Source organism: Zootoca vivipara, chromosome 3, assembly GCF_965207765.1.
Source record: "Zootoca vivipara chromosome 3, rZooViv2.hap1.1, whole genome shotgun sequence".
Lineage (NCBI taxonomy): Eukaryota > Metazoa > Chordata > Lepidosauria > Squamata > Lacertidae > Zootoca > Zootoca vivipara.
The window spans coordinates 113,687,506-113,715,002 of record NC_142586.1 but is presented as its reverse complement, the minus strand read 5'-3'; the positions used below and the strand labels follow the sequence as shown (position 1 = coordinate 113,715,002).

Sequence of the window (27,497 nt, the reverse complement as noted above, 5' to 3'; positions counted from 1 at the left end):
GAAAGGTTGTTTCCTGTTGCTCCAGAGAAGCGGACACGGAGCAATGGATTCAAGCTACAAGAAAGAAGATTCCACCTGAACATTAGGAAGAACTTCCTGACAGTAAGAGCTGTTCGGCAGTGGAATTTGCTACCAAGGAGTGTGGTGGAGTCTCCTTCTTTGGAGGTCTTTAAGCAGAGGCTTGACAGGCATATGTCAAGAATGCTTTGATGGTGTTTCTTGCTCGGCAGGGGGTTGGACTGGATGGCCCTTGTGGTCTCTTCCAACTCTACGATTCTATGATTCTATCTCTCACCCCACCCTTTTCCATAAACACTTTTTAGAGGATATAGGCTGTTACTCAGCCCAAAACCTGGTTGGAGAGGAATGTTTCTGCCTGGCACCTAAAGATATATAATGAAGGTGCAGGCCGAACCTCCCTGGGGAGAGCATTCCACAAATGGGGAACCACTGCAGTGAAGACTGTTCCCGTGTTGCTGGGCCTCTCATGGAGGAAGCCCACGAAGAAGGTCCTCAGATGATGATCACAGAGTCCAAGCAGGTTCACATGGGGAGAAGCGGTCCTTGCGGTATTGCAATCCTGAGCCATTGAAGGCTTTGTAGGTCTGAAACACCACTTTGCACCGGGCTTAGAAACTAACTGGCAGCCAGTACAGTCAGACCAGGATTGGTGTAATGTGCCAGAACTTTCTTGCCCCTGGCCGCTGTATTCTGCACCAGGTGAAGTTTCCGAACCATCTTCAGAAACAGCCCTGTGTATAATGCACTGCAGTAATCTAACCCAGAGGTTATCAGAGCATAGAAAATGGTAGTTGGGGTATCTCTGTCCAAGCAGGGGCACAGCTGGGCCACCAGCCAAAGCTGATGGAAGGCACTCTGGGCCACTGAGGCCACCTGAACCTCAAGAGATAGCAAATGATCTAGGAGTACCCCAAGCTATGCACCTGCTTCTTCAGAGGAAGTGTAACTCCTTCAAGAACAGGCAACCTCCCATCAACCCAGTCTAGGGATTGAGGTTGAATCCTGACAAGACAGAAGTACTGTTTTTGGGGGACTGGAGGCGGGCAGGTGAGGAGGACTCCCTGGTCCTGAATGGGGTAAGTGTGCCCCTGAAGGAACAGGTGTGCAGCCTGGGAGTCATTCTGGACTCACAGCTGTCCATGGAGGTGCAGGTCAATTCTGTGTCCAGGGCAGCTGTTTATCAGCACCATCTGGTACGCGGGCTGAGTCCCTACCTGCCCGCAGACTGTCTCGCCAGAGTGGTGCATGCTCTAGTTATCTCCCGCTTGGACTACTGCAATGTGCTCTACGTGGGGCTACCTTTGAAGGTGACCCAGAAACTGCAATTAATCCAGAATGCGGCAGCTAGACTAGTGACTGGGAGTGGCCGCCTGGACCACATAACACCAGTCCTGAGAGATCTACACTGGCTCCCAGTACGTTTCCAAGCACAATTCAAAGTGTTGGTACTGACCTTTAAAGCCCTAAACAGCCTCGGTCATGTATACCTGAAGGAGCGTCTCCACCCCCATCATTCAGCCCGGACACTGAGATCCAGCACCGAGGGCCTTCTGGCGGTTCCCTCATTGCGAGAAGTGAGGTTACAGGGAACCAGACAGAGGGCCTTCTCAGTAGTAGCACCCGCCCTGTGGAACTCCCTCCCAGCAGATGTCAAGGCAATAAGCAACTATTTTACTTTTAGAAGACAGCTGAAGGCAGCCCTGTTTAGGGAAGTTTTTAATGTTTGATGCTGTACTGTTTTAATATTCGGTTGGAAGCCGCCCAGAGTGGCTGGGGAAACCCAGCCAGATGGGTGGGGTATAAATTATAAATTATTATAATATTATTATTTGGGAACAGTGTCTCAGTCTTATCCAGACCATTACCAAGGCAAGACAATGGTCCGGCACATCCACTGCGACACCTGCAGAATCCACCCAATTTGAATTCTTAAAGCATCCTTAGGACTTTTTTCTCCAAATCCCAAGCCAAAACAGATGAGCACTACTGCACCTTCTACTTCCATGATGTGCACAGCTGCATGGATGGGATTATCACATTGCACCCTCACAGCCACCCTGTGAGGTGGGCTGGCCCTCCATTAAGAGAAGTGGCTTGCCCAAAGTCAACTTAATGAGGGGTTTTAGTGTAGGGTTTTCTGTGACCTTCCAGATATTGTTGACCTTCAGCTCCAAGCAGCATCAGCAGACAGTATGACCATAGCTGCCAAGTTATCCCTTTTTTTACAGGGATTTTCCCTTATGCTGAATAGGCTTCCTCGCGAGAAAAGGGAAAACTTGGCAGCTATGAGTATGACCAAAGGTCAGAGTTGATGGGAATTTGAGTTAGGGTTGCTAGTTCAGGAGCACCCCACACCCTGAAAGTTCAGAGCACAAACCTAAGACTTTGGGGTACCCTTGTGATGTCTGGAGACAGAGGTTAATTGGGAGAGAGGTGCCTTTGTGATGTCACAAGGGCAGGCCCTGCAGACAGAGGCTAATTGGGAGAGAGGAGCAGAGGACAACAGGACAGGATGGCTATGCCTTAATTTGCAGCCAGCTCCTGACAGGCTGAAGCTTGCAAACACCACACATGGTCACATGTATATATTTAAAAGCACTCTCATCCTCCTGGAGAGTCAAGCCCTCCACCTGCTTTGAGGAGGGAACCAGCCAATCCTGGAGACTTCCTGTCAGACCTGGAGGTCTGGCAACCCTAGCTGTAGTCCAACAACATCTGGAGGATCACAAGCTCCCAGCTCCTGCCAACCTAGCAGTTTGAAAGCACAAAGTGCAAGTAGATAAATAGGTACCGCTCCGGCAGGAAAGTAAACGGCATTTCCTTGCGCTGCTCTGGTTTGTCAGAAGTGGCTTAGTCATTCTGGCCACATGACCTGGAAGCTGTACGCTGGCTCCCCCGGCCAAGATGAGCGTCACAACCCCAGAGTCGTCCACGACTGGACCTAACGGTCCGGGGTCCCTTTACCTTTTTACTGCCCATCCAACGGTGCTCCAGTTTCTTTTTCTCTGCGTGCATAACACCCCCTTTAGCATTTTCTCCCAAGCAATGCACAAGAGAAGGAGGATAATGCAGATGGAGGACATTCATCTGCCTGATACCTTAGAGGAACATTGGCATTCTCAACTGATCCCTTGCTGGAATAATTGAGAATTAAGACCCCAACACAAAACAGCATTGGGTTGTATTCAACCAACTTTTACCCAAAGTGGAGTGATGAAAATTAATAGACCTAAGTTATGAATGGTCATTAGTTTCAATGGGTCTGCTGCTATGGGCATTGAATACAGACCATGGCAATTTGTAATGAAATCAAAGATTTGAAGATAGGGTTATTTAAAGCAGGTGTGGTTAACCTTTGGCCCTCCAGATCAAATTTACAATCACATGATGGGTTGGTTTTGTTTGTTTGTTTGTTTTTTTGCTGTGTTTTGCCAATGTAGGGATGATTGAATGCATCCCTTACTGAAATCACAGAATCATAGAGCTGGAAGGGACTCCAAGAAAGACTGAGCAACACAGGCAAGCAACTCCTGCGACAAGACAAGAGACGTACCGGGAGTGTTTGGCTAAATTACCTGCGTCAGTGAAATCCAGAGAAAAGAGCTAACACTTCAACTGCGTGAAAACTGGTGCTTATCAGAAATGACAACCCGCCACTATGAAACACAGACCCACCTTTCAACATTCCACTGTCCCTATAACTTCTTAAATAGTTGGAATCGGCTGGATTTACTAAACCCACTTTACTGAGCTGGGTGTGCTAAGCCCACCTTCTGCTTGAGAGACTGTCTCTTGAGAAGCATTCAGCCATGAGGCTACCTCTTCTCTTTGTTCTTCTTGTCCTACCTGCCACAGGTAAGAAGCTATCACAGACTGGTTATACAATTCCCTCTCCCTGTCTGTCTATTTCTCTCTGTCTCTCTCTCTCTCTTGTTTTTTAAAATAAAAAATATATAAAGAAAGAAACTTTTAAAATATATTTGTATATTTGGCAAGATGCTGTCAAATCCTAATTTAAGGCTAGTTACAGGTAGGTAGCCGTGTTGGTCTGAGTCGAAGCAAAATAAAAAAATTCCTTCAGTAGCACCTTAAAGACCAACTAAGTTTTTATTTAGGTATGAGCTTTCGTGTGACGAAGTGTGCATGCACACGAAAACTCATACCTAAATAAAAACTTAGTTGGTCTTTAAGGTGCTACTGAAGGAATTTTTCTAATTTAAGGCTGTTACACCAGTGTGGTGTTGTGGTTAGAGCAGGGGTCCCCAAACAAAGGCCCAAGGGCCAGATGCGGCCCAATCGTCTTCTAAATCCGGCCTGTGGACGGTCCGGGAATCAGCGTGTTTTTACATGAGTAGAATGTGTCCTTTTATTTAAAATGCATCTCTGGGTTATTTGTGGGGTCTGCCTGGTGTTTTTACATGAGTAGAATGTGTCCTTTTATTTAAAATGCATCTCTGGGTTATTTGTGGGGCCTGCCTGGTGTTTTTACATGAGTAGAATGTGTCCTTTTATTTAAAATGCATCTCTGGGTTATTTGTGGGGAATAGGAGTTCGTTCATAGTTTTTTCCCCAAAATATGGTCTGGCCCCCCACAAGGTCTGAGGGACAGTGGACCGGCCCTCTGCTGAAAAAGTTTGCTGACCCTTGGCTTAGAGTGTCAGACTAGGACCTGGGAGATCAGAGCTCGAATCCCCACTCAGTCATGAAGCTCACTTAGACCAACATACCTCACAGGATTGCTGTGAGGATAAAATGGGGAGAACTATGAAAGCCACTTTGAGCTCCTTGGAGGAAAGGTGGGATACAAATATAACAGATAACAATAACAACAACAATAACAATAACTAGTGTGGTGAAAAAAATGCATGGCTTAACTATGTAAATAATAAAATCACAGAATTATAAAGCTGGAAGGGGCTTCAAGGGTCATCTAGTCCAACCCCCTGCAATGCAGGAATCTCAGCTAAAGCATCCATGACAGATGAACATCCAACCTTTGCTTTAGAACCTCCAAGGAAGGAGACAAAGTGTTGGTGCTGACCTTTAAAGCCCTAAACAGCCTCGGTCTTGTATACCTGAAGGAACATTTCCACCCCCATCGTTCTGCCCGGGCAATGAGGTCCAGCGCCAAGGGCCTTCTGGCGGTTCCCTCACTGTGAGAAGCCGAGTTACAGGGAACCAGGCAGAGGGCCTTCTCGGTAGTGGCTCCCACCCTGTGGAATGCCCTCCCACATCAAAGAGAAAAACTATCAGACTTTTAGAAGACATCTGAAGGCAGCCCTGTTTAGGGAAGTTTATTTTTTTTAAAATAAATTTTTATTGTTTAGAAACACAAAATTATAACACACAAATACAAATACAAACATACAAAAAACATACTTACCAACATAAAATTAACACTAATTACAATACAAAGCACATTTTATTATCCCTTACTAACTTATAATCCAAGTTCTAACTTTCAGATGACTTCCAATTAAACTTGCTGTAATTTATCTTTCCTTTATATCTTTATGCACAATTTGTTGTATACATGTCATTTTCTTTTTCCTTCTTTTCTCTATAATTAATCTTTGTAATGTAGATTTCTTTTGTACTAGGTTCAGTCTAATTCTGCCAGTGGAGTTTCTTTTACCTTATTCTTTCTTATGTAATCTTGAAATACATCCCATTCCTTATTGACTTCTTGCTTCATTTGGCCTCTTATTCTACCTGTCATTTTCGCTAATTGCATGTATTCCACCATTAGAATCTGCCATTCTGCTATATTGGGTGCTATTTTATTTTTCCACTTTCTTGCTATCGTTATTCTTCCTGCCACTAATCCATACATAAGCAATACTCTTTTGGGTTTCCTTATTTCATTCGGCAGTAAACTCAATAGAAATATCTCTGGCTTTTTTTTTTTTTTGAAATTACACTTCAATAGTTTCTTCAACTCTTCATATACGTCATTCCAAAAAGCGCTGACCTCTTTACACGACCACCACATGTGCAGATACGAACCATTTTCTTTCTCACACTTCCAACATGTGGGTGATCTGTTTTTATACATTTTGGCCATTTTTTCAGGTGTTACATGCCACCTGTACATCATTTTAAAGATATTCTCTTTCAAGTTATAACAGGCCGTAAATTTTATGTCTACTTGCCAGAGTCTTTCCCATTGTTCCATTAAGATTGTGTCCCAGGTCTTGTGCCCATCTCACCATCGTTGATTTTGTTTGCTCCTCCTTCAGCTCCCATTCTAATAATATATCATACAATTGTGAGATGTATTTCCCTTTATTTTGTGTTATTGCTTTTTCAAATTTTGATGTTTCCTCTGATATTCCTATTTTTTTTTGTCCTCAATAAATCTTTGCCTTATTTGGAGATACTGGAACCAGTCTGATATATACTCTTTAATTTCTTCGTATTTTTTCAATTTTAATTCCTCTTTTCTCCCTACCACAATTGTCCTATATGTGACCCAATTCCTTTCCATGTTTAATTTTTTAACTGCCGTTGCTTCTGCCGGTGATGTCCATAATGGGATCTTTGGTTCCAGTATTCCTTTAAATTTAAACCAGATATTGTATAATGATTTTCTTACTAAATGATTTAAAAACCCTTTGTGGGCTTTAACTTTCCCATATATTAAATAGGAATGCCACCTATGCCAATTCTCAAAATCCTCCAAATCCAATACATCTGGGTTTTTTTAATGTTATCCAGTCTTTTATCCAAAGCAACCCTGCAGCAGAATGGTAGAGTTCTAAATCAGGTAACCCAAAACCTCCTCTCTCTTTCCTATCTGTTAGTAATTGTTTTTTAATTCTCGGTCTTTTCCCATTCCATATAAATTTCGCTAGGTCTTTCTTCCATTCCTTAAAGCATTTCATTCCCCCCAATATCGGAATGGTTTGAAATAAATACATCATTTTCGGGAGAATGTTCATCTTGACCACCGAGATTCTCCCCCAGAAAGAGAGGTACAATTTTTTCCCCATATTTCCATATATTTTTTAATTTCCCTCCATGTTTTAACGTAATTGTCTTCATATAAGTTGATACTTTTATTAGTAATCCACAACCCTAGATATTTTGACTTCTTTTTGACCTGAATCCCCGTTAGTTCTTGAAGTTCTCCCCCCCCCTGCAATCAGATTTTTTGTTATTAGTGTGGTTTTTTTATAGTTTATTTTCAGCCCTGCCACTTTACCATATTTTTGGATTATTTCCAGTGCCACCGGTATATTCTCTTTCGGATCTTGTGTAGTTATTATTAGGTCGTCTGCAAACGCCCTTACTTTATAAGATCTTTTCCCAATTGATATTCCTTTTAGTTTGGGTTCTTTTCTGATGTTTTCTAATAAAATTTCCAATACCGTGATGAAGAGTAGCGGTGAAAGCGGGCATCCCTGCCTTGTCCCTTTCGTTATTTGGAAGCTTTCCGTCAGATTCCCGTTTATTATTAACCTCGCTCTTTGTTGTTCATATATGGCTTCTATCGCTTTTCCTAACCTTCCTCCTATTCCCATTTTCTCTAATTGCATTTTCATAAAGAGCCACGACACATTGTCGAAGGCCTTCTCTGCATCCAACAACAAAAGGGCTGCTTTTTAATCAGATTTGAATTCTAGATGTTCTATTATATCAATTATATTCCTTGTATTATTCGATATTTGTCTTCCTGGTAAAAAAACAGCTTCGTTGGGATGAATTATTTCTTTTGGTATTTGTTTCATTCTATTTTCTATCACTCCCACGAAGATTTTATAGTCAGCATTTAAAAGGGATATTGGCCTATAATTAGTCATTTGTTCTAAATCTACATCCACTTTCGGCAGCAGGGTAATATACGCCTCCTTCCAGGAGTCCGGAATGTTTCCTTTTTGCAATATTTTATTCATAATTTCCTGCAGATGGCTTATCAATTCCTCCTCAAATTTCTTATAGTATTCCAAAGGCAGTCCGTCTGGTCCGGAGATTTCCTGGATTTTGTTTTTCTCATTACATCCTTAATTTCTTGCAATGTTATGGGAGTGTCTAATTCCTTAACCTTTTCTCTTATATTAACTGCCAATCCATATTCTTCTAAATACTGCCCAATTTCCTCTTTTTTCTCATATAGCTCTTCATAATAATTTACAAATTTTTTCATTATTATTTGGGGATTATCTATAATTCTTTCTCCTACTTTTATTCTATTTATCATTTTTCTCATTATTATTTTTCTTTAATTGCCAAGCCAAGTATTTACCAGGTTTATTTGTGAATTCAAAATTATTCCTTTTCCAGATTCTTAATTTCCAATCCATTTCCTGCTCTATTTTTATCTGGTATTCTGATTTTAATAGCTTGACCTCATTTTTTAAATTCTTGTTTTCCGGATTCTTAATCAATTCTTTTTCTTTTCTTTTTAGCTCTTCTATTAATTTATTTTTTTCTTTCTCCCTTTCCTTTTTCTGAATGGCATTTTGTTTTATAAAATAACCTCTAATGACCACCTTACTGGTGTCCCATATTATTCTCTCATCTGTGTCTTTTTAATTGTTTAATCTAAAGAATTATTCTAATGTTTTCTTTGCACCTTCTGCTATTTTTCCATCATATAATAAGGAAGGAGACAAAGTGTTGGTGCTGACCTTTAAAGCCCTAAACAGCCTTGGTCCTGTATACCTGAAGGAGCATCTCCACACCCATCATTCTGCCCGGACAATGAGGTCCAGTGCCGAGGGCCTTCTGGCAGTTCCCTCACTGTGAGAAGCCGAGTTACAGGGTACCAGGCAGAGGGCCTTCTCGGTAGTGGCTCCCACCCTGTGGAATGCCCTCCCACATCAAAGAGAAAAACTATCAGACTTTTAGAAGACATCTGAAGGAAGCCCTGTTTAGGGAAGCTTTAAATGTTTAATAGACCATTATATTTTAATATTTTGTTGGAAGCAGCTCAGAGTGGCAGGGGAAACCCAGTCAGAAGGGCAGGGTATGAATAATAATAATAATAATAATAATAATCCCCTGGGAAGATACCCCTTTGAGGAACACTGTGCTACCCTAGGAATGGGGAACAAACACTTCAAAATCCTGAATACTCCCATTAGCAGAAGCAAAAAAATGGAATTGCACTGACCAGCAAAATGTCCTGATCAGAATCACATAAAAGTAATGTCAGATGTGTCAAGAGTAACTCAGGAAGCTCAGCTGCTAATCTACTTGGTACCCCTTAAAACAGAAAATAGAGATAATGAACGTTACCACATTGGGGGGTGCCTAAGAGGAGAGGGGTGACCACTAGAATGACCAATGTAGAATGGGAGAGAATCTGGAAAATAGGAGAAGGAAGTAGAGAATGAATGGTGCCAATGCTCTATGACTAGGATATAAGAATCTATGGCTCTCTGTCTTCTAAAGAAGTCATGTCAAGCAGTGGATAACCACAACAACATGAAATCAACACGAAAAGCCTATATAAGAAATTTCATAATTTATTTTCAGTGAGTATGAATCTTCCATTACAAGAACAGCAAGTGCTAAGAAAGATTGAAATGGCATTTCCTCCTCAAGAAAAGGAAGAGGTGCATGAGCAGAATGCAACCTCATGTGCACATATCCAGCAGGGGCAAGGCCCTGAGCAGAAGGCCACTTCATCTGCAGCTCTCCAGCAGGAGCAAGTCCCTGATCAGGGGGCCACCTCATTTGCACCTTCCCAACAGGAGCAACAAGTCCATGAGCAGAAGGCCACCTCATCAGCACTTTGCCAACAGGAACAAAAAGTCCCTGAACAGAAGGCCACCTCATCTGCACCTCTCCAGCAGGAACAAGTCCCTGATCAGAAGGCCACCTCATCTGCACCTTCCCAACAGGAGCAACAAGTCCCTGAGCAGAAGGCCAATTCATCTGCACCTTCCCAACAGGAGCAACAAGTCCCTGAGCAGAAGGTCTCCTCATCTGCACCTTCCCAGCAGGAGAAAGAAGTCCCCGAGCAGAAGGCCACGTCATCTGCACCTCCCCAGCAGGAGCAACAAGTCCCTGAGCAGAAGGCAACCTCATCTGCGCCTTCCCAGCAGGAACAACAAGTCCCCGAGCAGAAGGCCACCTCATCTGCACCTTCCCAACAGGAGCAACAAGTCCCTGAGCAGAAGGCCACCTCATCTGCACCTCTCCAGCAGGAACAAGTCCCTGATCAGAAGGCCACCTCATCTGCACCTTCCGATCAGGAGCAACAAGTCCCCGAGCAGAAGGCCCCCTCATCTGCACCTTCCCAACAGGAGGGACAAGTCCCTGAGCAGAAGGCCACCTCATCTGCACCGTCCCAACAGGAGAAAGTCCCTGAGCAAAAGACCACATCATCTGCACCTTCCCAGCAGGAGCAACAAGTCCCTGAGCAGAAGGCCACCTCATCTGCACCTTCCCAACAGGAGCAACAGGTCCCTGAGCAGAAGGCCACCTCATCTGAACCTTCCCAGCAGGAGCAACAAGTCCCCGAGCAGAAGGCCCCCTCGTTTGCACCTTCTCAGCAGGAGCAACAAGTCCCCGAGCAGAAGGCCACCTCATCTGTACCTTCTCAGCAGGAGCAACAAGTCCCCGAGCAGAAGGCCACCTCATCTGCACCTTCCCAGCAGGAGCAACAAGTTCCTGAGCAGAAGACCACCTCATCTGCACCTTCCCAGCAGGAGCAACAAGTCCCCGAGCAGAAGGCCACCTTATCTGCACCTTCCCAGCAGGAACAACAAGTCCCCGAGCAGAAGGCCACCTCATCTGCACCTTCCGAACAGGAGCAACAAGTCCCCGAGCAGAAGGCCCCCTCATCTGCACCTTCCCAGCAGGAACAACAAGTCCCCGAGCAGAAGGCCACCTCATCTGCACCTTCCCAGCAGGAGCAACAAGTCCCCGAGCAGAAGGTCACCTCATCTGCACATTCCCAGCAGGAGCAACAAGTCCCTGAGCAGAAGGCCACTTCATCTGCACCTTCCCAGCAGGAGGGACAAGTCTCAGAGTAGAAGGCCACCTCATCTGCACCTTCCCAACAGGAGCAACAAGTCCCTGAGCAGAAGGCCACCTCATCTGCACCTTCCCAACAGGAGCAACAAGTCCCCGAGCAGAAGGCCACCTCATCTGCACCTTCCGAACAGGAGCAACAAGTCCCCGAGCAGAAGGCCCCCTCATCTGCACCTTCCCAGCAGGAACAACAAGTCCCTGAGCAGAAGGCCACCTCATCTGCACCTTCCCAGCAGGAGCAACAAGTCCCCGAGCAGAAGGTCACCTCATCTGCACCTTCCCAGCAGGAACAACAAGTCCCCGAGCAGAAGGCCACCTCATCTGCACCTTCCGAACAGGAGCAACAAGTCCCCGAGCAGAAGGCCCCCTCATCTGCACCTTCCGATCAGGAGCAACAAGTCCCCGAGCAGAAGGCCACCTCATCTGCACCTTCCCAGCAGGAGGGACAAGTCTCAGAGCAGAAGGCCACTTCATCTGCACCTTCCCAACCGGAGCAACAAGTCCCTGAGCAGAAGGCCACCTCATCTGCACCTTCCCAACAGGAGCAACAAGTCCCTGAGCAGAAGGCCACCTCATCTGCACCTTCCCAACAGGAGAAAGTCCCTGAGCAAAAGGCCACGTCATCTGCACCTTCCCAGCAGGAGCAACAAGTCCCTGAGCAGAAGGCCACCTCATCTGCACCTTCCCAGCAGGAGCAACAAGTCCCTGAGCAGAAGGCCACCTCATCTGCACCTTCCAAGCAGGAGCAACAAGTCCCTGAGCAGAAGGCCACCTCACCTGCACCTTCCCAAAAGGAGAAAGTCCCTGAGCAAAAGGCCACCTCATCTGCACCTTCCCAGCAGGAGCAACAAGTCCCCGAGCAGAAGGCCACCTCATCCGCACCTTCCCAGCAGGAGCAACAAGTCCCCGAGCAGAAGGCCACCTCATCTGCACCTTCCCAACAGGAGCAACAAGTCCCCGAGCAGAAGGCCACCTCATCTGCACCTTCCGATCAGGAGCAACAAGTCCCCGAGCAGAAGGCCCCCTCATCTGCACCTTCCCAGCAGGAGGGACAAGTCCCTGAGCAGAAGGCCACCTCATCTGCACCGTCCCAACAGGAGAAAGTCCCTGAGCAAAAGACCACATCATCTGCACCTTCCCAGCAGGAGCAACAAGTCCCTGAGCAGAAGGCCACCTCATCTGCACCTTCCCAACAGGAGCAACAAGTCCCTGAGCAGAAGGCCACCTCATCTGAACCTTCCCAGCAGGAGCAACAAGTCCCCGAGCAGAAGGCCCCCTCGTTTGCACCTTCTCAGCAGGAGCAACAAGTCCCCGAGCAGAAGGCCACCTCATCTGCACCTTCTCAGCAGGAGCAACAAGTCCCCGAGCAGAAGGCCACCTCATCTGCACCTTCCCAGCAGGAGCAACAAGTTCCTGAGCAGAAGACCACCTCATCTGCACCTTCCCAGCAGGAGCAACAAGTCCCCGAGCAGAAGGCCACCTTATCTGCACCTTCCCAGCAGGAGCAACAAGTCCCTGAGCAGAAGGCCACCTCATCTGCACCTTCCCAGCAGGAGCAACAAGTCCCCGAGCAGAAGGCCACCTCATCTGCACCTTCCGAACAGGAGCAACAAGTCCTCGAGCAAAAGGCCACCTCACCTGCACCTTCCCAGCAGGAGCAACAAGTCCCTGAGCAGAAGGCCACCTCATCTGCACCTTCCGAACAGGAGCAACAAGTCCCCGAGCAAAAGGCCACCTCACCTGCACCTTCCCAGCAGGAGCAACAAGTCCCTGAGCAGAAGGCCACCTCATCTGCACCTTCCGAACAGGAGCAACAAGTCCCCGAGCAAAAGGCCACCTCATCTGCACCTTCCCAGCAGGAGCAACAAGTCCCTGAGCAGAAGGCCACCTCATCTGCACCTTCCCAACAGGAGCAACAAGTCCCTGAGCAGAAGGCCACCTCATCTGCACCTTCCCAACAGGAGCAACAAGTCCCTGAGCAGAAGGCCGCCTCATCTGCACCTTCCCAGCAGGAGCAACAGGTCCCTGAGCAGAAGGCCACATCATCTGCACCTTCCGAACAGGAGCAACAAGTCCCTGAGCAGAAGGCCACCTCATCTGCACCTTCCCAACAGGAGCAACAAGACCCTGAGCAGAAGGCCACCTCATCTGCACCTTCCCAGCAGGAGCAACAAGTCCCTGAGCAGAAGGCTACCTCATCTGCACCTTCCCAACAGGAGCAACAAGTCCCTGAGCAGAAGGCCACCTCATCTGCACCTTCCCAGAAGGAGCAAGAAGTCCCGGAGCAGAAGGCCACGTCATCTGCACCTTCCCAGCAGGAGCAACAAGTCCCTGAGCAGAAGGCCACCTCATCTGCACCTTTCCAACAGGAGCAACAAGTCCCTGAGCAGAAGGCCACCTCATCTACACCTTCGCAGCAGGAACAACAAGTCCCTGAGCAGAAGGCCACCTCATCTGCACCTTCCCAGGAGGAGCAACAAGTCCCCGCGCAGAAGGCCACCTCATCTGCACCTTCCGAACAGGAGAAACAAGTCCCCGAGCAGAAGGACCCCTCGTCTGCACCTTCCCAGCAGGAGCAACAAGTCCCTGAGCAGAAGGCCACCTCATCTGCTCCTTCACAGCAGGAACAACAAGTCCCTGACCAGAAGGCCCCCTCATCTGCACCTTCCCAGCAGGAGCAACAAGTCCCCGAGCAGAAGGCCACCTCATCTGCACCTTCCCAGCAGGAGCAACAAGTCCCTGAGCAGAAGGCCACCTCATCTGCACCTTCCCAACAGGAGCAACAAGTCCCTGAGCAGAAGGCCACCTCATCTGCACCTTCCCAGCAGGAGCAACAAGTCCCCGAGCAGAAGGCCCCCTCGTTTGCACCTTCTCAGCAGGAGCAACAAGTCCCCGAGCAGAAGGCCACCTCATCTGCACCTTCTCAGCAGGAGCAACAAGTCCCCGAGCAGAAGGCCACCTCATCTGCACCTTCCCAACAGGAGCAACAAGTCCCTGAGCAGAAGGCCCCCTCGTCTGCACCTTCCCAGCAGGAGCAACAAGTCCCCGAGCAGAAGGCCACCTCATCTGCACCTTCCCAGCAGGAGCAACAAGTTCCTGAGCAGAAGGCCACCTCATCTGCACCTTCCCAGCAGGAGCAACAAGTCCCCGAGCAGAAGGCCACCTTATCTGCACCTTCCCAGCAGGAGCAACAAGTCCCTGAGCAGAAGGCCACCTCATCTGCAACTTCCCAGCAGGAGCAACAAGTCCCCGAGCAGAAGGCCACCTCATCTGCACCTTCCGAACAGGAGCAACAAGTCCTCGAGCAAAAGGCCACCTCACCTGCACCTTCCCAGCAGGAGCAACAAGTCCCTGAGCAGAAGGCCACCTCATCTGCACCTTCCGAACAGGAGCAACAAGTCCCCGAGCAAAAGGCCACCTCACCTGCACCTTCCCAGCAGGAGCAACAAGTCCCTGAGCAGAAGGCCACCTCATCTGCACCTTCCGAACAGGAGCAACAAGTCCCCGAGCAAAAGGCCACCTCATCTGCACCTTCCCAGCAGGAGCAACAAGTCCCTGAGCAGAAGGCCACCTCATCTGCACCTTCCCAACAGGAGCAACAAGTCCCTGAGCAGAAGGCCACCTCATCTGCACCTTCCCAACAGGAGCAACAAGTCCCTGAGCAGAAGGCCACCTCATCTGCACCTTCCCAGCAGGAGCAACAGGTCCCTGAGCAGAAGGCCACATCATCTGCACCTTCCGAACAGGAGCAACAAGTCCCTGAGCAGAAGGCCACCTCATCTGCACCTTCCCAACAGGAGCAACAAGACCCTGAGCAGAAGGCCACCTCATCTGCACCTTCCCAGCAGGAGCAACAAGTCCCTGAGCAGAAGGCTACCTCATCTGCACCTTCCCAACAGGAGCAACAAGTCCCTGAGCAGAAGGCCACCTCATCTGCACCTTCCCAGAAGGAGCAAGAAGTCCCGGAGCAGAAGGCCACGTCATCTGCACCTTCCCAGCAGGAGCAACAAGTCCCTGAGCAGAAGGCCACCTCATCTGCACCTTTCCAACAGGAGCAACAAGTCCCTGAGCAGAAGGCCACCTCATCTACACCTTCGCAGCAGGAACAACAAGTCCCTGAGCAGAAGGCCACCTCATCTGCACCTTCCCAGCAGGAGCAACAAGTCCCCGCGCAGAAGGCCACCTCATCTGCACCTTCCGAACAGGAGAAACAAGTCCCCGAGCAGAAGGACCCCTCGTCTGCACCTTCCCAGCAGGAGCAACAAGTCCCTGAGCAGAAGGCCACCTCATCTGCTCCTTCACAGCAGGAACAACAAGTCCCTGACCAGAAGGCCCCCTCATCTGCACCTTCCCAGCAGGAGCAACAAGTCCCCGAGCAGAAGGCCACCTCATCTGCACCTTCCCAGCAGGAGCAACAAGTCCCTGAGCAGAAGGCCACCTCATCTGCACCTTCCCAACAGGAGCAACAAGTCCCTGACCAGAAGTCCCCCTCATCTGCACCTTCCCAACAGGAGCAACAAGTCCCTGAGCAGAAGGCCACCTCATCTGCACCTTCCCAACAGGAGCAACAAGTCCCTGAGCAGAAGGACCCCTCGTCTGCACCTTCCCAGCAGGAGCAACAAGTCCCTGAGCAGAAGGCCACCTCATCTGCTCCTTCGCAGCAGGAACAACAAGTCCCTGACCAGAAGGCCCCCTCATCTGCACCTTCCCAGCAGGAGCAACAAGTCCCCGAGCAGAAGGCCACCTCATCTGCACCTTCCCAACAGGAGCAACAAGTCCCTGACCAGAAGTCCCCCTCATCTGCACCTTCCCAACAGGAGCAACAAGTCCCTGACCAGAAGTCCCCCTCATCTGCACCTTCCCAACAGGAGCAACAAGTCCCTGAGCAGAAGGCCACCTCATCTGCACCTTCCCAACAGGAGCAACAAGTCCCTGAGCAGAAGGACCCCTCGTCTGCACCTTCCCAGCAGGAGCAACAAGTCCCTGAGCAGAAGGCCACCTCATCTGCTCCTTCGCAGCAGGAACAACAAGTCCCTGACCAGAAGGCCCCCTCATCTGCACCTTCCCAGCAGGAGCAACAAGTCCCCGAGCAGAAGGCCACCTCATCTGCACCTTCCCAACAGGAGCAACAAGTCCCTGACCAGAAGTCCCCCTCATCTGCACCTTCCCAACAGGAGCAACAAGTCCCTGAGCAGAAGGCCACCTCATCTGCACCTTCTCAGCAGGAGCAACAAGTCCCTGAGCAGAAGGCCCCCTCGTCTGCACCTTCCCAGCAGGAGCAACAAGTCCCTGACCAGAAGGCCACCTCATCTGCACCTTCTCAGCAGGAGCAACAAGTCCCTGAGCAGAAGGCCCCCTCGTCTGCACCTTCCCAGCAGGAGCAACAAGTCCCTGACCAGAAGGCCCCCTCGTCTGCACCTTCCCAGCAGGAGCAACAAGTCCCTGACCAGAAGGCCCCCTCGTCTGCACCTTCTCAGCAGGAGCAACAAGTCCCTGAGCAGAAGGCCACCTCGTCTGCACCTTCCCAACAGGAGCAACAAGTCCCTGACCAGAAGTCCCCCTCATCTGCACCTTCCCAACAGGAGCAACAAGTCCCTGAGCAGAAGGCCACCTCATCTGCACCTTCCCAGCAGGAGCAACAAGTCCCTGAGCAGAAGGCCACCTCATCTGCACCTTCCGAACAGGAGCAACAAGTCCTCGAGCAAAAGGCCACCTCATCTGCACCTTCCCAGCAGGAGCAACAAGTCCCTGCGCAGAAGGCCACCTTATCTGCACCTTCCCAACAGGAGCAACAAGTACCTGACCAGAAGGCCCCCTCATCTGCACCTTCCCAGCAGGAGCAACAAGTCCCTGAGCAGAAGGCCACCTCATCTGCACCTTCCCAGCAGGAGCAACAAGTCCCTGAGCAGAAGGCCACCTCATCTGCACCTTCCGAACAGGAGCAACAAGTCCTCGAGCAAAAGGCCACCTCATCTGCACCTTCCCAGCAGGAGCAACAAGTCCCTGAGCAGAAGGCCACCTCATCTGCACCTTCCCAACAGGAGCAACAAGTCCCTGACCAGAAGGCCCCCTCATCTCCAACTTCCCAGCAGGAGCAACAAGTCCCTGAGCAGAAGGCCACCTCATCTGCACCTTCCCAACAGGATCAACAAGTCCCTGAGCAGAAGGCCACCACATCTGCACCTTCCCAACAGGAGCAACAAGTCCCCGAGCAGAAGGCCACCTCATCTGCACCTTCCCAGCAGGAGCAACAGGTCCCTGAGCAGAAGGCCACATCATCTGCACCTTCCGAACAGGAGCAACAAGTCCCTGAGCAGAAGGCCACCTCATCTGCACCTTCCCAACAGGAGCAACAAGTCCCTGAGCAGAAGGCCACCTCATCTGCACCTTCCCAGCAGGAGCAACAAGTCCCTGAGCAGAAGGCCACCTCATCTGCACCTTCCCAGCAGGAGCAACAAGTCCCTGAGCAGAAGGCTACCTCATCTGCACCTTCCCAACAGGAGCAACAAGTCCCTGAGCAGAAGGCCACCTCATCTGCACCTTCCCAGAAGGAGCAAGAAGTCCCGGAGCAGAAGGCCACGTCATCTGCACCTTCCCAGCAGGAGCAACAAGTCCCTGAGCAGAAGGCCACCTCATCTGCACCTTTCCAACAGGAGCAAGAAGTCCCCGAGCAGAAGGCCACCTCATCTGCACCTTCCCAGCAGGAGCAACAAGTCCCTGAGCAGAAGGCCACCTCATCTGCACCTTCCCAACAGGAGCAACAAGTCCCTGAGCAGAAGTCCCCCTCATCTGCACCTTCCCAACAGGAGCAACAAGTCCCTGAGCAGAAGGCCACCTCATCTGCACCTTCCCAACAGGAGCAACAAGTCCCTGAGCAGAAGGACCCCTCATCTGCTCCTTCGCAGCAGGAACAACAAGTCCCTGACCAGAAGGCCCCCTCATCTGCACCTTCCCAGCAGGAGCAACAAGTCCCCGAGCAGAAGGCCACCTCATCTGCACCTTCCCAACAGGAGCAACAAGTCCATGACCAGAAGTCCCCCTCATCTGCACCTTCCCAACAGGAGCAACAAGTCCCTGAGCAGAAGGCCACCTCATCTGCACCTTCTCAGCAGGAGCAACAAGTCCCTGAGCAGAAGGCCCCCTCGTCTGCACCTTCCCAGCAGGAGCAACAAGTCCCTGACCAGAAGGCCACCTCATCTGCACCTTCTCAGCAGGAGCAACAAGTCCCTGAGCAGAAGGCCCCCTCGTCTGCACCTTCCCAGCAGGAGCAACAAGTCCCTGACCAGAAGGCCCCCTCGTCTGCACCTTCCCAGCAGGAGCAACAAGTCCCTGACCAGAAGGCCCCCTCGTCTGCACCTTCTCAGCAGGAGCAACAAGTCCCTGAGCAGAAGGCCACCTCATCTGCACCTTCCCAGCAGGAGCAACAAGTCCCTGAGCAGAAGGCCACCTCATCTGCACCTTCCGAACAGGAGCAACAAGTCCCTGAGCAGAAGGCCCCCTCGTCTGCACCTTCTCAGCAGGAGCAACAAGTCCCTGAGCAGAAGGCCACCTCATCTGCACCTTCCCAGCAGGAGCAACAAGTCCCTGAGGAGAAGGCCACCTCATCTGCACCTTCGCAGCAGGAACAACAAGTCCCTGAGCAGAAGGCCACCTCATCTGCACCTTCTGATCAGGAGCAACAAGTCCCTGAGCAGAAGGCCACCTCATCTGCACCTTCCCAACAGGAGCAACAAGTCCCTGAGCAGGATGCCACCTCATCTACACCTTCGCAGCAGGAACAACAAGTCCCTGAGCAGAAGGCCACCTCATCTGCACCTTCCGATCAGGAGCAACAAGTCCCTGAGCAGAAGGCCACCTCATCTGCACCTTCCCAACAGGAGCAACAAGTCCCTGAGCAGAAGGCCACTTCATCTGCACCTTCCCAGCTGGAGCAACAAGTTCCTGAGCAGAAGGCTACCTCATCTGCACCTTCCCAACAGGAGCAACAAGTCCCTGAGCAGAAGGCTACCTCATCTGCACCTTCCCAACAGGAGCAACAAGTCCCTGAGCAGAAGGCCACCTCATCTGCACCTTCCCAGAAGGAGCAAGAAGTCCCGGAGCAGAAGGCCACGTCATCTGCACCTTCCCAGCAGGAGCAACAAGTCCCTGAGCAGAAGGCCACCTCATCTGCACCTTCCCAACAGGAGCAACAAGTCCCTGAGCAGAAGGCCACCTTATCTACACCTTCGCAGCAGGAACAACAAGTCCCTGAGCAGGAGGCCACCTCATCTGCACCTTCCCAGCAGGAGCAACAAGTCCCTGAGCAGAAGGCCACCTCATCTGCACCTTCCCAACAGGAGCAACAAGTCCCTGACCAGAAGGCCCCCTCATCTGCACCTTCCCAGCAGGAGCAACAAGTCCCTGAGCAGAAGGCCCCCTCATCTGCACCTTCCCAGCAGGAGGGACAAGTCTCAGAGCAGAAGGCCACCTCATCTGCACCTTCCCAGCAGGAGCAACAAGTCCCTGACCAGAAGGCCACCTCATCTGCACCTTCCCAGCAGGAGCAACAAGTCCCTGAGCAGAAGGCCCCCTCATCTGCACCTTCCCAGCAGGAGCAACAAGTCCCTGAGCAGAAGGCCCCCTCATCTGCACCTTCCCAGCAGGAGCAACAAGTCCCTGACCAGAAGGCCACCTCATCTGCACCTACCCAAGAGGAGCAACAAGTCCCTGAGCAGAAGGCCCCCTCATCTGCACCTTCCCAGCAGGAGCAACAAGTCCCTGATCAGAAGGCCACCTCATCTGCACCTACCCAAGAGGAGAAACAAGTCCCTGAGCAGAAGGCCCCCTCATCTGCACCTTCCCAGCAGGAGCAACAAGTCCCTGACCAGAAGGCCCCCTCATCTGCACCTTCCCAACAGGAGCAACAAGTCCCTGACCAGAAGGCCCCCTCATCTGCACCTTCCCAGCAGGAGCAACAAGTCCCTGATCAGAAGGCCACCTCATCTGCACCCACTCAAGAGGAGCAACAAGTCCCTGAGCAGAAGGCCACCTCATCTGCACCTTCCCAGCAGGAGCAACAAGTCCCTGAGCAGAAGGCCACCTCATCTGCACCTTCCGAACAGGAGCAACAAGTCCCTGATCAGAAGGACCCCTCGTCTGCACCTTCCCAGCAGGAGCAACAAGTCCCTGAGCAGAAGGCCACCTCATCTGCTCCTTCGCAGCAGGAACAACAAGTCCCTGAGCAGAAGGCCACCTCATCTGCACCTTCCGATCAGGAACAACAAGTCCCCGAGCAGAAGGCCACCTCATCTGCATCTTCCCAACAGGAGGAACAAGTCCCTGAGCAGAAGGCCACCTCATCTGCACCTTCCCAGCAGGAGCAACAAGTCCCTGAGCAGAAGGCCACCTCACCTGCACCTTCCCAGCAGGAACAACAAGTCCCTGAGCAGAAGGCCACCTCAGCTGCACCTTCCCAACAGGAGCAACAAGTCCCTGAACAGAAGGCCACCTCATCTGCACCTTCCCAACAGGAGCAACAAGTCCCTGAGCAGAAGACCACCTCATCTGCACCTTCCCAGCAGGAGCAACAAGTCCCCGAGCAGAAGGCCTCCTCACCTGCACCTTCCCAGCAGGAGCAACAAGTCCCTGAGCAGAAGGTCACCTCATCTGCACCTTCCCAGCAGGAGCAACAAGTCCCCGAGCAGAAGGCCACCTCATCTGCAACTTCCCAGAAGGAGCAACAAGTCCCTGAGCAGAAGGCCACCTCATCTGCACCTTCCCAACAGGAGCAACAAGTCCCTGAACAGAAGGCCACCTCATCTGCACCTTCCCAACAGGAGAAAGTACCTGAGCAAAAGGCCACGTCATCTGCACCTTCCCAGCAGGAGCAACAGGTCCCTGAGCAGAAGGCCACCTCACCTGCACCTTCCCAGCAAGAGCAACAAGTCCCCGAGCAGAAGGTCCCCTCATCTGCACCTTCCCAGCAGGAGCAACAAGTCCCTGAGCAGAAGGCCACCTCATCTGCACCTTCCGATCAGGAGCAACAAGTCCCTGAGCAGAAGGCCACCTCATCTGCACCTTCCCAACAGGAGCAACAAGTCCCTGACCAGAAGGCCACCTCATCTGCACCATCCCAACAGGAGCAACAAGTCCCTGAGCAGAAGGCCACCTCATCTGCACCTTCTCAGCAGGAGCAACAAGTCCCTGAGCAGAAGGCCCCCTCGTCTGCACCTTCCCAGCAGGAGCAACAAGTCCCTGACCAGAAGGCCACCTCATCTGCACCTTCTCAGCAGGAGCAACAAGTCCCTGAGCAGAAGGCCCCCTCGTCTGCACCTTCCCAGCAGGAGCAACAAGTCCCTGACCAGAAGGCCCCCTCGTCTGCACCTTCCCAGCAGGAGCAACAAGTCCCTGACCAGAAGGCCCCCTCGTCTGCACCTTCTCAGCAGGAGCAACAAGTCCCTGAGCAGAAGGCCACCTCGTCTGCACCTTCCCAACAGGAGCAACAAGTCCCTGACCAGAAGTCCCCCTCATCTGCACCTTCCCAACAGGAGCAACAAGTCCCTGAGCAGAAGGCCACCTCATCTGCACCTTCCCAGCAGGAGCAACAAGTCCCTGAGCAGAAGGCCACCTCATCTGCACCTTCCGAACAGGAGCAACAAGTCCCTGACCAGAAGGCCCCCTCGTCTGCACCTTCTCAGCAGGAGCAACAAGTCCCTGAGCAGAAGGCCACCTCGTCTGCACCTTCCCAACAGGAGCAACAAGTCCCTGAGCAGAAGGCCACCTCATCTGCACCTTCCCAACAGGAGCAACAAGTCCCTGAGCAGAAGGCCACCTCATCTGCACCTTCCGAACAGGAGCAACAAGTCCTCGAGCAAAAGGCCACCTCATCTGCACCTTCCCAGCAGGAGCAACAAGTCCCTGAGCAGATTGCCACCTCATCTGCACCTTCCCAACAGGAGCAACAAGTCCCTGACCAGAAGGCCCCCTCATCTGCACCTTCCCAGCAGGAGCAACAAGTCCCTGAGCAGAAGGCCACCTCATCTGCACCTTCCCAGCAGGAGCAACAAGTCCCTGAGCAGAAGGCCACCGCATCTGCACCTTCCGAACAGGAGCAACAAGTCCTCGAGCAAAAGGCCACCTCATCTGCACATTCCCAGCAGGAGCAACAAGTCCCTGAGCAGAAGGCCACCTCATCTGCACCTTCCGAACAGGAGCAACAAGTCCTCGAGCAAAAGGCCACCTCATCTGCACCTTCCCAGCAGGAGCAACAAGTCCCTGAGCAGAAGGCCACCTCATCTGCACCTTCCCAACAGGAGCAACAAGTCCCTGACCAGAAGGCCCCCTCATCTGCACCTTCCCAGCAGGAGCAACAAGTCCCTGAGCAGAAGGCCACCTCATCTGCACCTTCCCAGCAGGAGCAACAAGTCCCTGAGCAGAAGGCCACCGCATCTGCACCTTCCGAACAGGAGCAACAAGTCCTCGAGCAAAATGCCACCTCATCTGCACCTTCCCAGCAGGAGCAACAAGTCCCTGAGCAGACGGCCACGTCATCTGCACCTTCCCAGCAGGAGCAACAAGTCCCTGAGCAGAAGGCCACCTCATCTGCACCTTCCCAACAGGAGCAACAAGTCCCTGAGCAGAAGGCCACCTCATCTGCACCTTCCCAGCAGGAGCAACAGGTCCCTGAGCAGAAGGCCACATCATCTGCACCTTCCGAACAGGAGAAACAAGTCCCTGAGCAGAAGGCCACCTCATCTGCACCTTCCCAACAGGAGCAACAAGACCCTGAGCAGAAGGCCACCTCATCTGCACCTTCCCAGCAGGAGCAACAAGTCCCTGAGCAGAAGGCTACGTCATCTGCACCTTCCCAACAGGAGCAACAAGTCCCTGAGCAGAAGGCCACCTCATCTGCACCTTCCCAGAAGGAGCAAGAAGTCCCGGAGCAGAAGGCCACGTCATCTGCACCTTCCCAGCAGGAGCAACAAGTCCCTGAGCAGAAGGCCACCGCATCTGCACCTTCCCAACAGGAGCAACAAGTCTCTGAGCAGAAGGCCACCTCATCTACACCTTCGCAGCAGGAACAACAAGTCCCTGAGCAGAAGGCCACCTCATCTGCACCTTCCCAGCAGGAGCAACAAGTCCCTGAGCAGAAGGCCACCTCATCTGCACCTTCCCAGCAGGAGCAACAAGTCCCTGAGCAGAAGGCCACCTCATCTGCACCTTCCCAACAGGAGCAACAAGTCCCTGACCAGAAGGCCCCCTCATCTGCACCTTCCCAACAGGAGCAACAAGTCCCTGACCAGAAGGCCCCCTCATCTGCACCTTCCCAGCAGGAGCAACAAGTCCCTGAGCAGAAGGCCACCTCATCTGCACCTACCCAAGAGGAGCAACAAGTCCCTGAGCAGAAGGCCACCTCATCTGCACCTTCCCAGCAGGAGCAACAAGTCCCTGAGCAGAAGGCCACCTCATCTGCACCTTCCGAACAGGAGCAACAAGTCCCTGATCAGAAGGACCCCTCGTCTGCACCTTCCCAGCAGGAGCAACAAGTCCCTGAGCAGAAGGCCACCTCATCTGCTCCTTCGCAGCAGGAACAACAAGTCCCTGAGCAGAAGGCCACCTCATCTGCACCTTCCGATCAGGAACAACAAGTCCCCGAGCAGAAGGCCACCTCATCTGCATCTTCCCAACAGGAGGAACAAGTCCCTGAGCAGAAGGCCACCTCATCTGCACCTTCCCAGCAGGAGCAACAAGTCCCTGAGCAGAAGGCCACCTCACCTGCACCTTCCCAGCAGGAACAACAAGTCCCCGAGCAGAAGGCCACCTCATCTGCACCTTCCCAACAGGAGCAACAAGTCCCTGAACAGAAGGCCACCTCATCTGCACCTTCCTAACAGGAGCAACAAGTCCCTGAGCAGAAGACCACCTCATCTGCACCTTCCCAGCAGGAGCAACAAGTCCCCGAGCAGAAGGCCACCTCACCTGCACCTTCCCAGCAGGAGCAACAAGTCCCTGAGCAGAAGGTCACCTCATCTGCACCTTCCCAGCAGGAGCAACAAGTCCCCGAGCAGAAGGCCACCTCATCTGCAACTTCCCAGAAGGAGCAACAAGTCCCTGAGCAGAAGGCCACCTCATCTGCACCTTCCCAACAGGAGCAACAAGTCCCTGAACAGAAGGCCACCTCATCTGCACCTTCCCAACAGGAGAAAGTACCTGAGCAAAAGGCCACGTCATCTGCACCTTCCCAGCAGGAGCAACAGGTCCCTGAGCAGAAGGCCACCTCACCTGCACCTTCCCAGCAAGAGCAACAAGTCCCCGAGCAGAAGGTCCCCTCATCTGCACCTTCCCAGCAGGAGCAACAAGTCCCTGAGCAGAAGGCCACCTCATCTGCACCTTCCGATCAGGAGCAACAAGTCCCTGAGCAGAAGGCCACCTCATCTGCACCTTCCCAACAGGAGCAACAAGTCCCTGACCAGAAGGCCACCTCATCTGCACCATCCCAGCAGGAGCAACAAGTCCCCGAGCAGAAGGTCCCCTCATCTGCACCTTCCCAGCAGGAGCAACAAGTCCCTGAGCAGAAGGCCACCTCATCTGCACCTTCCGATCAGGAGCAACAAGTCCCCGAGCAGAAGGCCACCTCATCTGCACCTTCCCAGCAGGAGCAACAAGTCCCTGTGGAGAAGGCCACCTCATCTGCACCTTCCCAGGAGGAGCATGTTCCTGCAGAGAGACACACAGCATTACCTTCTCAAGAACCGGGTCTGATCTTTCAGCAGAAGGGCACCATATCTGCACCTTCCCAGCAGGAGCAGAAAGTCCCTGGGCACAAAGGCACCTCTTCTGAAGACTCATTTGATGAAATTGATTTTCCTTCGGAAGGTGATCCTGATTCTGAGGAGGAAACCGATGACGATCTCCTTGATCATCTATTTCCTTTCCGTATCCTAAGGAAGCTCTTTTCTGGCCTCAGAGGTGGGTATCTAATTTCCCTTTATATGTAGGTAGCCCTGTTGGTCTGACATAGTCGAAACAAAATAATAATAATAAAAATTCCTTCCAGCAGCACCTTAGAGGTCAACTAAGTTCGTCATTGGTATGAGCTTTTTTGTGCATGCACACTTCTTCAGGGCTAATTTTGGCCCTTTGGATCAAACATCAATTTCAAATCCTGCAATGAAGTTTTCAATGGGCATGGGCAATTTTCTTTGATCCTTTTTGGCCTGTGAACAGACTGCAATCTTTCCCAATCTTCCCTAGGAGATGCCAGGGGTTGGATATGCCACCATCTTTATGCAAATAAGGTGTTCCAATATTCCCTTTTCCTCACTTCATTTGTGTGTGTGTGTGTGTGTGTGTGTGTGTGTGTGTGTGTGTGTTTGTTTAAAAAAAATCACCATTGTTCAAGTATTATAAGACATTCCAGCTCCATGCAGTATAGCTTATCATAAAATCATAGAATTGCAGAGTTGGAAGGGACCCCCACGGGTCATCTCGTTCAACCTCCTGCAATGCAGGAATCCCAGCATCCATGACAGATGGCCATTCAAACTCTGTTTGAAAACCTCCAAGCAAGTTTTTCCTGATGTTTAGTTGGAATCTCCTTCCTTTTAACTTGAAGCCATTGGTTTTAATCATTCCCCCCCTCCCAGCGCAGGAGAAAACAAACACTCCTTCTTCCATGTGACAGCCCTTAACATATTTGAAGGTGGTTATCATATCTCCTTTCAGTCCCCTATTTTCCAGGTTAAACATATGTAGCTCCTTCAACTGCTCCTCATAAGGCTTGGTTTCCAGACCTTTGATCATCTTGGTTACTCTCCTCTGCATACATTCCAGCTTGTCAACATCCTTCTTAAATTGTGGTGCCCGGCATTGACATGGTATTACCGGTGTGGTCTGACCAAGGCAGAATACAGCATTATTATTACTTCCTTTGATCTGGGCACTATACTTCTGTTGATACAGCCTAGAACAGCATTAGCTTCTCTTTTTTTGCTGCTGCTGCTGCTGCATCACACTGTTTACTAATGTTAAGCTTGTGGTCCACCAACACCCCTAGATCCTTTTCACATGTACTGCTAGTAAACCAGGTGTCCCACATCTAATATTTGTGCATCCGGTTCTTCTTCTTCCTCCTCGTCCTTGTCCTCCTCCCAGGATAAGTTCCCAATCATGACAGAGTTATGTGTCTCTTTCCTTCAGGGGCCCTGCATTGTCGAATCCTGGGAGGTGTCTGTCGACCAAAAAGAGCAAAATGCAGGAATACTCTACAGATTCAGATCCAGTGTGGTCCTGGCAGGAAATGTTGCTCCCGTTGGGGACCTGACAAGTAGCACAAATTCACAACAGTCAACATGGCAGTGTTGAAATTAAGCCGTGCAATGGCGGTCTAAGTCAGAAAAGTGAATGCCAACGGGACTTGGTAAACACAACAAATATGGTACAAATCTGTAACTGTGTTCTTAGCATCTTAAAATAAATAAATAATAACAATCAATAAAGGAGCAACTTCCATTTTGTGATCCTCAGTCGCCCAGACATTTATGGTTGTGTGTGATGTGAGAAATTGTTGTACTGTACTGTGTGAGACAGGGTGCGGGAGAGGACCATCGAAAAGGCCACATCTCAGCAAAAAGACAGAGGTGCCAACTTGAATAAAATATGGAGGGGGGGGGAATGTGTGCAGGTATGCTCCGCTCCACATAATTGATGAAATGGGGCACACACACACACCATTTAAATGCCGATGCCCATCAACTTGGGGGGGGGATTTTGTCTCATCAGCTCCAGTCAGAAGGAACAGGGCTGATGGGAGTTGTAGTCCAACAAAATCTGGAGAAACCAAATGTACTCTTCCCAAGCTAAAGCCATTTGCACATAACAAAATATGTATTTTATCAAAATAATTCTTGAACTGAAATACAATTAAGAAGTATATTAATAGTGAAATCAATTAAGAAGAAGTATATTAATAGTGAAATAATGATTAAGCTCTAACTTTTGGTGGCCCCCAAGAGAGTAGGGCCCTAAGCTATAGCTTGTTTAGTAAATCCAGCACTGGACTGGTTTGGCAGGTGACATTCCTGTTTTTTAATAGGATCTTTAAACTATTTTGAAATAGTCAAACAGGACAAATATGTCAATGGACAGGTAGCAGTCCTGTTTTTCCAGGCTAGCCAACGCAAGATCCCTTACCAAGTCTGTGTAGGGCAAGGAGAGTAAAGGATGGGTTGAAAAAGATGGTTGAAAAAGATACTGCTGAGGAAGGCCAGTCAAGCCACGAAACAAGGTGAAGCAATTGCATCAGTCGGCAGATTCCAGAAGTCCGACACATTTCTGTCTACCATTTGTGCACTGCTATAGCTCTGTGTACATAAGACATAAGAAGAACCTGCCGGATCAGGCCAGTGGCCCATCTAGTCCAGCATCCTGTTCTCACAGTGGCCAACCGGATGCCTGTGGGAAGCAGGATTCAAATACGAGAGTGCTCTCCCCTTTTGTGGTTTCCAGCAGCTGGT

The 27,497-nt window shown here is 50.9% G+C and overlaps 1 protein-coding gene across 1 annotated transcript; it reads left to right on the top strand.

Annotated features, from left to right (window-relative positions):
- The first annotated feature begins 439 nt into the window (after positions 1-439).
- LOC148686452 (uncharacterized) lies at positions 440-26,468 on the top strand. Its single transcript, XM_088667066.1, has 3 exons — positions 440-541; positions 24,132-24,951; positions 26,182-26,468. The coding sequence occupies exons 1-3, from the start codon at positions 440-442 to the stop codon at positions 26,310-26,312; spliced, it is 1,053 nt and encodes a 350-aa protein (XP_088523192.1). The 3' UTR covers positions 26,313-26,468.
- The last annotated feature ends 1,029 nt before the right edge of the window (positions 26,469-27,497 follow it).

Bases quoted from the DNA above. Each gene is read 5' to 3' on its own strand.
- LOC148686452 (XM_088667066.1), top strand. From the start codon at position 440: ATGGGGAACCACTGCAGTGAAGACTGTTCCCGTGTTGCTGGGCCTCTC. The intron at 542-24,131 runs GTTCACATGGGG...CCTTCCCAACAG, and splicing joins TGATCACAGAGTCCAAGCAG to GAGCAACAAGTCCCTGAACA. The intron at 24,952-26,181 runs GTGGGTATCTAA...TCTTTCCTTCAG, and splicing joins GCTCTTTTCTGGCCTCAGAG to GGGCCCTGCATTGTCGAATC.